The sequence below is a fragment of the Benincasa hispida genome, chromosome 4, assembly GCF_009727055.1.
Source record: "Benincasa hispida cultivar B227 chromosome 4, ASM972705v1, whole genome shotgun sequence".
Classification (NCBI taxonomy): domain Eukaryota; kingdom Viridiplantae; phylum Streptophyta; class Magnoliopsida; order Cucurbitales; family Cucurbitaceae; genus Benincasa; species Benincasa hispida.
The window spans coordinates 69661150-69675464 of NC_052352.1; the positions used below are offsets into that span (position 1 = coordinate 69661150).

Sequence of the window (14315 nt, forward strand, 5' to 3'; positions counted from 1 at the left end):
TCAATTAGTTACTATTACATGTGCATAACAAATCTTAATTATTGTTATTTATTTCTAGGTTTCAGTCCCTTGCCAAAAAGGTAGCGTGGAATGTGGGTATTATATGATTTTCATGAGAGAGGTTTACATCATCTATATACTTTTATCAGTTCCTTTGTATGTCATTATTCTAACTTTTTACATATTGTAAACTTAGTAATAATGAATTTATTGTGATATTTGTTATTTTCTTTGATGTAGTTTAATACTAAGAACCCTTTTAGCCAAGAAGAATTCGATGAGATCCGAGTTGAGTGAGTGGAGCATGTGTCAAACTACACTTGATCGGATTGCATGGTACCACAATATATATTTGTTTGGCTTTCGCTGAACTTTTGGTATCCCTTGGGCATTTTGTGTAACTTTGTTTGGTTGTAAAATTGTTTGAGAGATTTCGAAAATTTTGGTAGATCTTATACATTTTGTATAGGTTTGAAACATGTTGTATAGCTCTACATTGAAATTCAACCGTGAATTGATCATCAATATGAAATGATATGATATATTGTGTTTTCTAGAAGTTCGTCTTTGTTTAGTTGAATATTTGTGTGGAGCAATTAATCAAAACAGATGGATGAGAATTATTAGTATTATAAAAATTGTTTAGGTAGGATTTGGATTCCATATTTTGCTAATAATTTGTTGCATGTGATATCAGATATGATGTTGATGTTAAACTAATATCGTAGTATACAACAATAACTATCAAACATCATCTAAACCAAACAACCTTGATTAGAATCAATGTTAATTCAAAACTTTCTTCCATGACCCATATATATTCAAAACTGACATCGTACCTAATCATCATTTTGTATGTATGATGGATGTAGGGGTGGTCATTCAAACCGCAAAAATCGAACTGAACCAAACCGAAAACAGTGAAACCGAAAAATTCGGTTTGGTTCGGTTTCACTTTCGAAAACCGAATTTGAAACCGAATCAAACCTTTTTAACTAATATAATAATATATAAGAGTAAAACCGAATTTAAAACCAAACTGCTTTTAATTTAAAGAACAAAACCGAATTTAAAACCGAACCCGAACCGAACCGAACTACTTTTAATTAAAGAAATAATATAACATGGATTTTTTAAAAAAGCCAAAACCGAATCGCATATACGCGGTTCGGTTCGGTTCAGTTTGAACCAATAAATCGATTCGGTTTGGTTTGACACCAAACTGAACTGAACCGAACCGTTTCCATCCCTAGATGGATGAGTATGATGTCAGTCCTAACCGTCATCACACAAAACTGCCATCGAATGTCTATGATAGGATGTCAGTTCACAACCACTATTATAAGTAACTGCCATTGTATATATATGATAATGGAAGAGATGATGGTAGTTTTAAACCGCCATCAAAGATGATCCACCATCATATCCTAAGATGACATGAGATATAATGACGATTTGTGATCCGCCATCATACTATACAATGATAGTTCAGAACTAACATCTAAAGCCAAAATTGTTGTAATGATATCACATAAATATGCCAATCTCTTAACCTGAAAAGGAATAAATGGTGGGTGATCAATCCAAGCATAGATTCTAAGCATAGAAATTTAAACACATTCAAGAACCACAAACATTCAACAAGCAACCTGAATTAAACTATGCCCTCGCAATCCGAACAATGGGTCTTTCCTACTCCTAAGCTAGAGAATGAACCTTAGAAACCCCAGGATGATATCATCAAAACTCGTCACCATTTGGCTTAATTACTGAAGAAAGACGAAAGAAAAGCTAAAAACTAATATGGTAGATGGATAGATGGCAAAAAAATAAATAAATAAAAAAATAAAATGGAGTTGTCAGTCTCCTTAAACGATCACTGGTTCAAAAAGTTATGACCTAGTTACCGAAGTGTAGATTTTTAGTAGCACAATAGTGCCATGGCGTTGTGACACTTGGTGTTGTGACATTTTTAGTAGCACAATAATGCCATTTTTGTCCAACGTCGTGGTGTTAATTTTTAGTAGCACAATAATGCCATTTTTTTCCAATGTCATAGTGTTGAGAGGGTCTTCCACACGATGGTGTTGTGACACTTGCATAGCTTTTGAATTTATGCGTCGTTTAGCGTCGAGCTACAACGTTGTGGCGCTATACCCAAGGGCATTTTCGCTACTTTTTCTTGTCACTTTGATTTGATTGCTTTGTTAGGACTCCAAAAAGTTTATTTTTTAAAACTTCATTTACACCTCAAGGTGCTCTAAACGCTACAAAATCACCAATTAAACATATTAAACCTGATAATAAGCCCAAATTAAGATGAACTTTTATGTGCTGTGTTTGCAGCTAAACATCATACCAAGTAAGGTTTTTTTTCTTGTGTGGGCCAATTGTTCAATTCCTCCCAAGCATTACAAATTTATAGTTGAGACCAAATTTCGGTATCAACAATTCACTTATAAACTTTAGAGGGTGTTTGGGACAAAGAGTTGGTTATTATAGTTATAGGTTATTAGAGTTAGATTATAATAGTTTGTGTTTGGAGTGTAGATTTTATTTGTTTAGGTTATAACAGTATGTGTTTGAGGTACAAACTATTTTAGTTTGAGAAGAAAATAATAAATACTGTAACAAAGAATAAAAAAAGATGAATGTAAGTTAAAACTGTAGCAAATAATAAATATTGTAGCAAACTTGAGGTTTTGAAATAGCATTGACTGTAGTTAAGTGAGGAATACAAAATAGTATTTACTGTAACAAGAGGAGATTAATATAGTCTTAGGATAACTATTGTCTCAAACACATCCTTGAAGTTTAATTTGATACAATTATTAATTTAAAATTTAAATGGATATAATGGTTAAAATTTTAGGAGCATAAGTTAATATGGAGCCTGATAATTTAATAAACAAATAAACAAAAGATGTGTGAACTAGTTGAACTCACACACCAACAAAGAGAGAGGAGAAAGAAAAAAAAAAAGAAAAAAAAAAGCATGTATATGTGAACGGGTAAGTAGAAATAATTGAAATGTGTGCAATAAATAAATATTTTTAATGTACTACGTTTTTTTTTTTTTTTTTGGGTTAATTTTTTGTCCCTTTACTGTTTACGTTGAACTGGGTGCTGAAGTTCCATTCGCACTTCGGATGGAAGAAAAAAGAAGGAAAAGGAAAAGAGCACGTGCATCAATTTGTGTCTATGAAACTTGAATAGAGATATTTTTCTATTTGTTTTTAGAACTACTTACTTTTTCCATTGGGTATTTGTTATCATATTAAATAATATATTATTTTATTTCATGAATCCCACTCAATTTTACAAGCAATTCGCAACTGATTCTCTTATAGAAAACATAATTTTTAATTTTTAATTTTTATCATAAAATTTTAATTCCATCAAATTGAACAGTTTTAAGTTTAAAAAATTGAATTTCAGAAGAAAATTACTCGATCTTTAATTTTGTATTATGTTTTGACCAGGTGCATTCAATGAGATTTGACCAATTGTTGATATAATTAGGTATTTGTTTGGTGACTGGGTCTATGAAGGGACCACTTGTATGGGAATGGGGAGGCCGACATTAGTAAACCACTTTTTGCTTATCTTCTTGTACACAACTTGCATTCATCCTCACAAATTCGCCTTTCTATCTCATTAATTGTATTCATATGTTCCTCAACCTATATGCATATGCTTTTTCATTTCTAACCATACGTCAGCACACATATGCAGGTCACAAACCATATAAGTTTTATATATGTCACCACAATTATGTTCCACTATAAAATAACCTTAGACTTTAATTAAACCTAAGAAAAATATTAACTTACAACCCTAGATTTTGGATGGTATCAATTTAAACCATAAATCTTCCTAAGTTTACCAATTTACACCATTATATAGACTTACGATTGTTTCAATTAAACTCTTAAATTTTACATAAGTATAACCGATATAGAACTTTGTATTAAGATTACATTTGAAAATCATCAATGTTTCAATTCTTACACATGTGTAGAGTAAAGTGTCGAACTAATTAACAAAATGGACGACTAAAGAAAAATCCTAACTAAGAGTTCATATTAATTCGATTATAAAAAAAATTTAGGAGTTTAATTAATAAAATTATAAGTTTTATATGATATACAGATGGAACGTAATGGATTATTTAAATTGATACACTTGCAAAAATTCAAAATTTTAATTGATATAATTGTTAGTTCATGGTTTTAACTGATACCATCCTAAGTTTGTTTGGCTCGGAAGACCTTCTCCTTTGATTTGTTGGGTTTCTTGCTCTGTGATGCCCTCAATAAATTGCAAATTAAGAAATTGGTTCAACCATATTTAAGAAACTATACACGGGAGGTAATTAAAATCTATTTAAATTTAAGGGTAAGTTGTGCAATTTTTATTTTTAGTTTAGACAGATATCGAAACAATTTAAAATTTTGGGAGTTGAAATTCCTCTCATATTCTTTAATTCGATTATCGTAAAATAGTTTAATATAATTAGCATGAATTAAAAACTCACTCATCTCTTATTTATCTCAAATTATCCAATAAATAAAAAAATAATTTTTTTAATTTTAGTTTTATTAAATAAAAAAAGAGGAGAAATTAGCACAGTATGACTATGACTTTTAGTATATATCCATACATTCATGATTAATAAGAATGATTTTTAGTTAAAAGACATATCTCAACTTGTATAAAAATATCAACTTTCAAATTGGGTGTTTGATTTTCTATCTCTATATTGTAAAAAAAAAAAAAAAAAAAAATGATAACCACACATTTGAAAGTGAGAACCAACCTCCCTCTCATAGTTGTGACATTAGAGGACGGCGATTGGACGGAAGGGATGACGTGGTTGGTGTTCGCATAAATTAAATGGTTCAACACGTTTATTGTTGGCGGAGCGGAGACGGAGGCAGGCAGTCACTTGTCACATATATAATTTCATTTCTTGATCTCCCATTCTTAATTAAATTCTAACAATAAAATACTAGAAAATTTACCCCTCTTTTTGCTCTGACTTATATATATATATATTATATAATCTACTTTTGACTTTGACTTTGAAAATTTTGACCAAAACGCAATTCAATTGGATATGCTATAGCCTATATATAATATTTAATTAATATTTTGAAATTGACTTTGATCTTACATTTCAACCTATAAAAACCCCAAAACCCAGAAGACTTTCTTCGTCTTCCCCACAGGCTTCCTCTTCCTCAAACTCCAGCTTAATCCAATAATATATATATATATTATCCATTACTGTCAGTTCATCAAATATGGCTTCCAGTTCCAACAGTCTGGGTGAGACAAAGAAATACAAGGGCGTACGGCGGCGTAAGTGGGGGAAATGGGTGTCGGAGATACGAGTTCCAGGCACTCAAGAGCGGCTGTGGCTAGGTTCTTACTCGTCGCCGGAGGCCGCCGCAGTGGCTCACGACGTGGCATATTATTGCCTGAGAAGACCCTCAAACCTGGACCACCTGAACTTCCCGCCGATGGTGCTGCCCTTGACCAACCACCTCCTTATCCGAGACGACATGTCGCCTGGCTCCATTCAGAAGGCGGCCTCCGACGCCGCCATGGCTGTGGACGCGCAGTATATATGCAACAGCTTGGCAGACCGGGGCAGCACCGGCCCGGCAGGAGATTACAACTACACGGCGCCCGATGATCAAGATCTTTCCGTCCAAGATTATCTGTGAGCCTTAATTTTGGGGTCCTCATTCTCACATCAACGGCTGGGATCTTATGATGATTTTATCAAGTGCCGATCAACAACCCCACTGATTTAATTGTATATATGAATTAAATCAAAATATTGAAAATCACTGGGGTGATATCCTAAGAAAATGAATGTTTAATTTGCTCTTAAAAGCTTTTTCTTCCCTTTCGATCAACCAACGTTTTCTTTTTCTTATTTTTCACCGTATAGCTAATTTATCTAATTCATATACTTCCCACTTCTTTAACACACAAAAAATTAAATAAAATAAATAAAATGATTTTTAAAAATAGAACTATCACGATAGTATTTTATTGGACTATGTTTAGAACCTATCAAGATTTAATCTTTTTAACTTTCAATTGTCTAATTTTAATCCATATGGTTTCATTTAATCTTAAATCTAGTCCTCAAATTAATTTTAATGATTAAACAATAATAATAGTAATATTTTTTTTTATGTAAAAAAATATAATATGTAAATATATTTTTAAAATTTAGAATAAAAATGTCAATATATAATAAAAAGATTTAAAAAAATCAATAATAATGAAAATGTATTTTGTTGTACTATAAAGAGTAGAGGATGAGAAAGATAAAAGGATAAGGTTGAAATTGAAAAGTGAAAATGGACGGTGAAGGGAAAGGGTAAATTATGTAATGCTATCACCGAAGACTTGCACATTGCACGTTCAAAGTTCAAAGTGGGAGTTGCATTTATATTGAATATTCCATGCCCAAAACTAAATCCCCATACTACATACTATGCCTACCATCCTCTATTTTTTATTTTACACCTCTTTAAATAATTTATACATTTATTTATTTTGTCGACCCTACATAATTCATCAACCTTATTTTTATGATAAATATTAGGTGAAATTTTAATTTTTAAATAAATAAATAAGGTAACCAATCTTGGTTGAAAATCCTACATTTATAAATTTTAAAAGGGGAGTCTCTTTTTATACTTCAACATTGGGCTGTGAATTTGAATACCCTTCTGTTTTCGCATTTTTTACCAAGGTTTTGGGCTCTTTTATCCTTATTAAAGAGAACGAGTTTCACAACTAGTACTAGAAATTTTCACATTCTAAATACCTTTTTAAATATTTAATTTAAAAAAATAAGTCGTAAATACAAATTAAAGTATTTGAAAAGTATTTAAAATAGCTTTTGAAATATTTTTAAAGTGTATTTTAAACATTTTTTATCCCAACAATTTAAATAAGAATAATTTTAACTACAATAAAACTATTTGAAAATCCTAGTTGTCTAGAGTGTTTTCTATTTTGTAATATCCTCTCTCCTCATTTGTAATCCAGATTAAAATAGTTTCCACATCAAATACAGACTATTATAACACAACAACTATAGTGACTAACTTAGCACCTAAAACAACTACTTTATTTCAAAAATACTCTTGAACTTTCAAAAGTTTCAGTAATACTCGAGTTGTCAAAACTAATACGTATCTTTATCAGTAGTATATTGGATATAAACTTCCGTTAGTACCTAGTTTCAAAATTACACATGAACTTTCAAAAGTTGTATTAGTACAGTTTACCTTTAAAAAAGTTCTAAAATGTTTTTATTGCCAATATGATCATTTTTAAAAATAAATAATTAAAAAAAAACCTAATGTGAAACTAAAAGCAATTCATATAGATGCGTTAACTTTTTTTCATATCCTCAGTTTTTTGCATTTGTCTAATTCTTGTACTGATTTTTTTGTAATCATGCATAACTCCAAATTCAAATTTAAAATATAAAATCCATATAGTGCAAAAATAATTTTTTTTCTCAAAAAAACTTAGCGAAACTACGAATCATCAAATACAAAAAAAGTCGAATGAACTAATTTGAGCGTTCTTAATTGACCACAACAAATAAATTAATTTGAACTACAAAAAAAAAATCAAAAAATCTTAATTGAAGGAGTACTTATAAAGATATTAGGCTGGAAGAAGAAGAGTAAGAGGGTATTAAAGAAGAGAGTAGAAAAAAAAAATGTAGTTCATAAATTGAAACAAATGAGAGAAAGAAATTAGAAGAGTGAGATTAGTAGGTGTAGATAAATGATGTTGTTTCATATACTAAAGGTATGAATATTTTTTAACTTTTTTTTTTTAAAGGTTAGGATATGTACCAACATAACTTTTGAAAGTTCAAAATTAATGCGGTATTAATGATTTTTGTCCATATACTAATAGTAAGAGTATATATTTTTTAAATTTTCTTTTTTAAGATTTATTTGAAACTTTTGAAATTTTATATTGATAGTAAGAATATTTTTTATTTTTGTTTTTTTAAAGTTTAGGAACCTTTAACTTTTGAAAGTTTATGAGGACGTTGAAACAAAATAATGGTAACTTATCTTTTTATTTTATTTTTGTTGGGAATGACTAATCAATTAATCATTTGCTCGAGTGACTAGTCATAAAATTAGTTAAAATTTCTAAATGTATTTTCATATTTATTTTAAATTTGAAAACAATTTTCTATATTTAATTTAAATATGAAACGGTTTCGTATTTGATTTAGATATGAAACGTTTTTATATTTAATTAAGATCTGAAATGTTTTCTACATTTAAATTAGAAAAAAAAAACGTTTTTGTTTGGATTCTTATACAAAGAAAAAATTGTTGTTTTAATCCTAAAGAGTGAGATTTGAGTTTGACATGGTATTTCTCTCTATTAAAAATGACTTAATTTAGAGCCAAGTTTTCACTCGATTCCAATTCTTCTTGTGCATGCATGAGAAGGGTGGGAGTAACCGGCTTCTCGCGATTTAGCACTGAGGTCGCATCGATTTTGCTTTTAAATAAGTGAATCTTCCACGATGCAACAATGATTGAGATCCAAAATTGACGATGACTAACAATTTTATTTCATTTGTTATTATTATTATCTTGAGATTTTTAAGGTAATTATTCGCACTTATGAAAGTTAATTTTGAATGTGGGAGGTTGAAAGAATTTTAGAGTTAATTAATTTTTATTGACTATGTTATCAAAAGCTGGAATAGCTCAGTTGGTTAGAGCGTGTGGCTGTTAACCACAAGGTCGGAGGTTCAAGCCCTCCTTCTAGCGGTCTTTTCTTTTTACCCACTTTTTGATGGTTTTTTTACTGGGCAGTGTGTTGCTTTTCTTCCAGACAGATCTACAAGGCTACAATTCCTTTTAAGTAATCGTAGACAAGTAAAAGAATTTTGTTATGATGATGAAAATCACTCCTACATATTTGATTTATCTTGCATTTCAACAAGTTATCCGCGGTTCATAAAACAAACATAAATTTCTGGAAATTGCCCATTCGTGTAAAATTAAGTTTTGTTAGCATTTTCATTTTTTTTTTTCTTTTCTCAAAATGGAGACTATAAAACGAACAAAATAGTAAGCAAATAACTTTAGTTTTTAATGACAAGAAACAACACCAATAATAATAACGATCAGACATAGGCATATTCTAAAAAGCTATTGAATCAAGCAAATGTGAACAGAATATACAAAAATTACATTTAGAAGTAGCTATAAAAGGTCGTTTCGTTGTTGTCCTTAATGAAAAAGATGACGTCTGCTAAATTTCAAAAGCCAGCTAACTTCTGTACATTTGGCTTTCAGCTTTTATGGCTTTTAACGTAGATTACACATTTAACTTGGAATTTTTTCATTGTTCCTTGGGATAAACTACATATCTTGCTTAGGCTTTCTGCTCAACTCTGAATAGTGACCACCCATTAACTGCAAAATCTCCTCCCACAGTCCCTCTGATGAGGAATCTGATGCGCTTCCACCAATTAGATTCGAGCTACAAGCTGCCACATACCAGTAATCTGATTCGATCTCCTCCCTCAATTGATCCAGTTGCCAACCAGCATAACCCACAAAGAATCTAAAGTCCTGAGGTTTAAGGATTCCCTTCTTAACCAGCACTGCAGCTTCATCGAGGCTGTTTCGAGCGCCAAAGCAGAGGCCTGGGATCACTTCTTCAAAGCCATGGAGTTTTGATTTTTCTCCTGTTTTCAGCAAAAACATGCTCGCCTCAAGAGGCCCCCCAAAATGTAGAGAGCACTCAGAAAATGTAGTTGCTAAGTCATTATTGGTTGGTTTCATATGCTTGATCTTTTTGTGGAGTGGGCGGTTTATCACAACACCAAACGGTCCCTCATGAGGATGTCTGCTTCCAGATCTGAGGAGAAGGACGACTGTTCGCTCAAAAGTGCGAACACCATCCAATTTCTCAGTGGCAATGAGGACACAGCCAGTCTCGGGTATTGGAATAGGATGTGCCCACTTCAGCCCGAGAGACTTAGACTCGCGAGCACTTGCAGTCTGGGCGTCCACATCGGCTTCAACCTTTTCTGCCTGCAAAAAAATCACAGCACAGAAAATAGTTGCATTGGATTCAAGGAGTTTCTATTTCTTTTATTGACCTCGTTTTGTTTGCATTCATGTTCTTCAGCAATCTGATAATAATACTAGAACAACGAAAATTGCATGGACACCCACAATAGAAAGCAGGCAAACTAACAAATACAACAAAAGCGGGAGAACCAGACCCAACAGGAGAAAATTTTGAGAAGAGAACTCTTATTCACAATTTGAAGTTAATTTCTCCATGTTTTTGTGTACCATTACTCATAATCACATGACGCAAACAGCTTGTACCACTAAATATAACATTCCAGGGATACCCACAGGAACATTCAGCTCTTTAATAATGCTCTTAACAAGTCATATTTTTAATTAAGAGGGTTTCTACCCTGAGTTTTACCATTTATACCTATTTCCTAGTTAGGAGTATCATCAATTTTGATTTCAAAAAGGAGAATGTAGAATTCGGCAAAAGAATGAGAAATCACCTGCTCACGAGCAAATAGGTTTGCTCTGAATTCTCGCCAGTCCAAATTTGTGTGATGCAATTTTTGGGAGGAAGTTTCATTACTTTTGTTGCCATCAGAAATATTCTTTGATTCATCGTCGTCATCTCCAGGAATTGAGTGATCTCCATTTTCTGCACTTAAGAAAACAAAACAAAACAAAATGATATTTCTCATGGTAAACATAGTACTTGGAGTCCTATTATCAAGTATCATAGGGCAAAAGAAATAGTTATCTGCCTATAGTCTCTCTGGATTGTGCAACAGTTCACTTTAATTTAAACATCCAGAGTCTCTCCAAGGGGTCGGTAGCAGCTAACTTTCACAAGTTGGAGAAGCCTGTTCTTTTTTGGCTACGTAACCTTCCCTTTCTTAGACAAACTATGGGATACGTAACTTTCACCATAATACTAAAGTAACATCTATTAAGATACGCACCACTGAGGTAGGAACTAAACGATAAACTATGGGATCTAGTTAATGTCACCATTAATACCATCACTGTCAGAAGCATCTCGTTCAACTAGAAAGGGAGGTGAAAAATATATTTTTCTCTTTTTTACAACTTTTCAGCTGGTCAGTTGAAGTATTCACGGCTTGTAATGTTTCTAAGATTCCTTAATTCCCAGAGCAATTGTTGAAGGACAAGGCACTTATCCTCGAAAGTAGTTAGCTTAAGGTTGTAGGTGAAAAATCACATGTAGTACAGAAGAAAAACAAAGAAGAAGAAGAAGAAGAATACCCTCGACATGTACAGAACCAGAGAGGAAAAAAACATAACAAATGAAATGGCAGTGACAGCAATGGAAGGACAAAAAAGGAAACCTCAGACGAACCATCTATAAGGAGTACTTTTTAGGTTTTCCATTTTGTAGAATGTGAGTGGAACTCAGAACTGTAAGCAGAAAAGAGGATGAGCACACCAGTGTGCCATGAACCCAAATTCCAGTTTTAGATTAAAGAATCGAAAAGTAACGAAAAAAATACCCCTAACATCTGATTTCCATATGCAATCGTCTAGCGAAGCAGAAGTCTAACTACGGTTACCAATAATTAGGTTAAAACAAGTTTTCCACCCTTTTGTCAATCATTGAAATTTAAAAAACTCCTAAAAATAAAGATCCAAGAGTAGCTTTATACAAGTATTAAACCTCCTTGATCATTACATTCCTACCATCAACAAGATAGTAAAAATTACCACTGCCGCACTATTGGGATATCTTCCTTCCAAGCATCCAGCAGCCTAAACCAATACGACAATCACAAGTACCAACTAGATATCTAGAGGATCCCATACTTGTTAGAATTATTTGCATTAATTTTTTTCAAAATATCAGTTGAAAGAGGAAAAAAGAAGACAGTTCAAGAAGTGGATAATTTTAAACAACAACAGAAGACAGTAAATAAAATGAGAAGAATAGAGGAGAATGGTAATAATAAAGACTGCAGGCCAAAGACTCCGAAGAAGAGAAGAAGAAAGTGCGGAGGACCAGGAAAGAACATGAAAGGAAGGGGCAAGAAGTGAAGAAGTGAGGAGAAAAAGAAAAGTACCAGGAGATGGAGAATTGTCGTGATTGTTCTTGGCAGTGGCTCGCACCAGGTTGGGCTTGAAAACACGGATCTCGAGGAGGCGAAGAAGTTGGGGGGCAAATGGATGTGAAGAAGAGAATGTCCTCGAAGTCCTCGCCAAAGAGCAAGAAAAGGGTCTGTCAGGAAGAAGAGAGTGTTTGAGGGAGAAAGGGGAAGGAGGGGCAGTGTTGTTGACATTCGGAGCAGCGAACAGATCCATATCCAAATCCACACCAGAGGACTCGGGAGGAGAAGAGAAGAGAAGAAAAGAGAGAATATTTTGAAGAGCAGATTAGATTGAAAGAAACCCAAATTTCCACAAACTATGAGCACCTGAGGGCACAAACAGAATGAAAATTGAAAACCCCAATGTGCCACTATTTAACGGACTTATTATGTTCCTCCTAACAAATACTCAATGCATACTCTACCTCACCCCACCTTCTTTCATCTTTACTCTACATCCATACTTCATAACTTTTTTCTTTTCTTTTTTTACATCATCATCATAATAATAATAATAATAATAATACCCAATAATATTTTTTTTTATTCAAAATTAAAGTCTATATCTATTATCACCAATATACAATGATAGAAGTTTATCACTAATATACTTTTTCATTCTATCACTTCTATTGTTGAATTGAATTTTGTTTGTTACTTGAAAACTATTAGTGGCAGTAGTCGATAATGTTGAAATAACAACAAAAAAGAAAAAAACAATCAACCATAGATTTTTCATCTATGAGATTCTATAGTCTATTTTAGTCTATCAATCATATACTTACAATTCTATCATTTATTCCAAAATTACTTAACTAAGATGAAATCTAAAAATTAGATTTCATTTGACCAAAATTAACTTCTTTTGAAAACATGAGCTGTTACAGTAGGTCATACTTCTATATAATTTTAATAGGGTCTATCAGCATATTGTAAATTTTGATTGTCTCTTTGAGCTCAAATTATCAAGGTAATTACATATAAAGAAAAATAATAAGTATCACACCACAAACCTCAAACAAATAAAATATCAAATAAGTATATAAATAATGATAGAAATAGAATGACCTATATCACTGATGTGATAAATTGTGATAAAAGTCTACCACAAAATCAGGATTTCGGACCTTCCACATTATGTTGTGCCCTCGATGGATTTTTAGGAAATTTTCTATCAGCTATAGGTAAAATTTGCAATTTTGTATTTAGTTTTAAGTTTTGCTATTTTAGCAATATTTCAGTCTGATTTTATTATATATGTAAGGCACCCATATATTTTCAAATTTACAGTGAAAATACTAATAAATAACATATTTTTAATTAAAAAATCAACACAAAAATCAATTCTAAACTAGTATTATAGACTAAATTTAAAAGTATTGAAAGTACATGGATTAAAATTGGACATATGAAAGCAGATAAACTCAAATTGAACAAATTTCAAAATATATTGACCAAAATAATATTACTAACCTTTTTTTCCCCTCTTTGTACCATAGCATATCTAGCCACATTGTAATTTCTAAAATTAAGCTAAACATAGTTCAGTAGTAATTAACATGTATTTCTTTTACTAAAATTAAGTGTTCAAATTTGAAACATTTTCTTCCTCTACTAGTACAACAAGTATAGGATGAAAATTTGAATCTCCAATTTTAAATGAAGGAATACGTGGTAATTGAATTGGGTCCATTTTAGCATCTTAAATCTTCCCTTTTTGTAGCTGCGTTGGAACTTGGGATTATAAATTTAAAATCCACATCCTAACATTGTTGGAATCTTTACACTTGCCGTTTTCATTCCATTCATAATTGTAGTAATAAATTTCCGAAGTGTGTTTATATAATTGTGATCGTTTTTAAAATTTATCAACAAACAAATTGCATTTAAAACAATTTTTTTTTTTGAAACATATTGTAGATTTGTTTTCAATAGTGCCAAAGACTTGGTTTTGTCGATAATGTTATACTTCGAGCACTTAAATCCGTCTTTTTAAAGTAAATGAGGTCTAATATAAAATTGTTGTAACTTTTAAAATAATTGCTGAACATTTGTACGAAAAATCAACCATAAAATAAAGTGAATAATATTTGATGAATTTCAT

General features: G+C 31.7%; 2 protein-coding genes and 1 non-coding gene across 3 annotated transcripts; 2 read left to right on the plus strand and 1 right to left on the minus strand.

Moving 5' to 3' along the window:
• The first annotated feature begins 5174 nt into the window (after positions 1–5174).
• Positions 5175–5927, plus strand: LOC120076470 (ethylene-responsive transcription factor ERF020). The gene has a single exon (XM_039030311.1). It carries the CDS (start codon positions 5307–5309, stop codon positions 5730–5732), a length of 426 nt encoding a protein of 141 aa, XP_038886239.1. The 5' UTR covers positions 5175–5306; the 3' UTR covers positions 5733–5927.
• A 2845-nt stretch (positions 5928–8772) lies between these two features.
• TRNAN-GUU lies at positions 8773–8846 on the plus strand. The gene has a single exon. It is a non-coding gene; the product is annotated as a tRNA-Asn (tRNA).
• Positions 8847–9218: 372 nt separating this feature from the next.
• Positions 9219–12577, minus strand: LOC120076339. Its single transcript, XM_039030145.1, has 3 exons — positions 12188–12577; positions 10619–10770; positions 9219–10121 (listed from the first exon to the last, which is right to left on the minus strand). The coding sequence occupies exons 1-3, from the start codon at positions 12423–12425 to the stop codon at positions 9444–9446; spliced, it is 1068 nt and encodes a 355-aa protein (XP_038886073.1). The 5' UTR covers positions 12426–12577; the 3' UTR covers positions 9219–9443.
• Positions 12578–14315: the final 1738 nt, after the last annotated feature.

Coding starts and splice junctions, on each gene's coding strand:
- LOC120076470 (XM_039030311.1), top strand. CDS start 5,307: ATGGCTTCCAGTTCCAACAGTCTGGGTGAGACAAAGAAATACAAGGGC.
- LOC120076339 (XM_039030145.1), bottom strand. CDS start 12,425: ATGGATCTGTTCGCTGCTCCGAATGTCAACAACACTGCCCCTCCTTCC. Junction 10,771..12,187: donor CGACAATTCTCCATCTCCTG/GTACTTTTCTTT, acceptor TCTTAAGTGCAG/AAAATGGAGATCACTCAATT. Junction 10,122..10,618: donor ACCTATTTGCTCGTGAGCAG/GTGATTTCTCAT, acceptor ATTTTTTTGCAG/GCAGAAAAGGTTGAAGCCGA.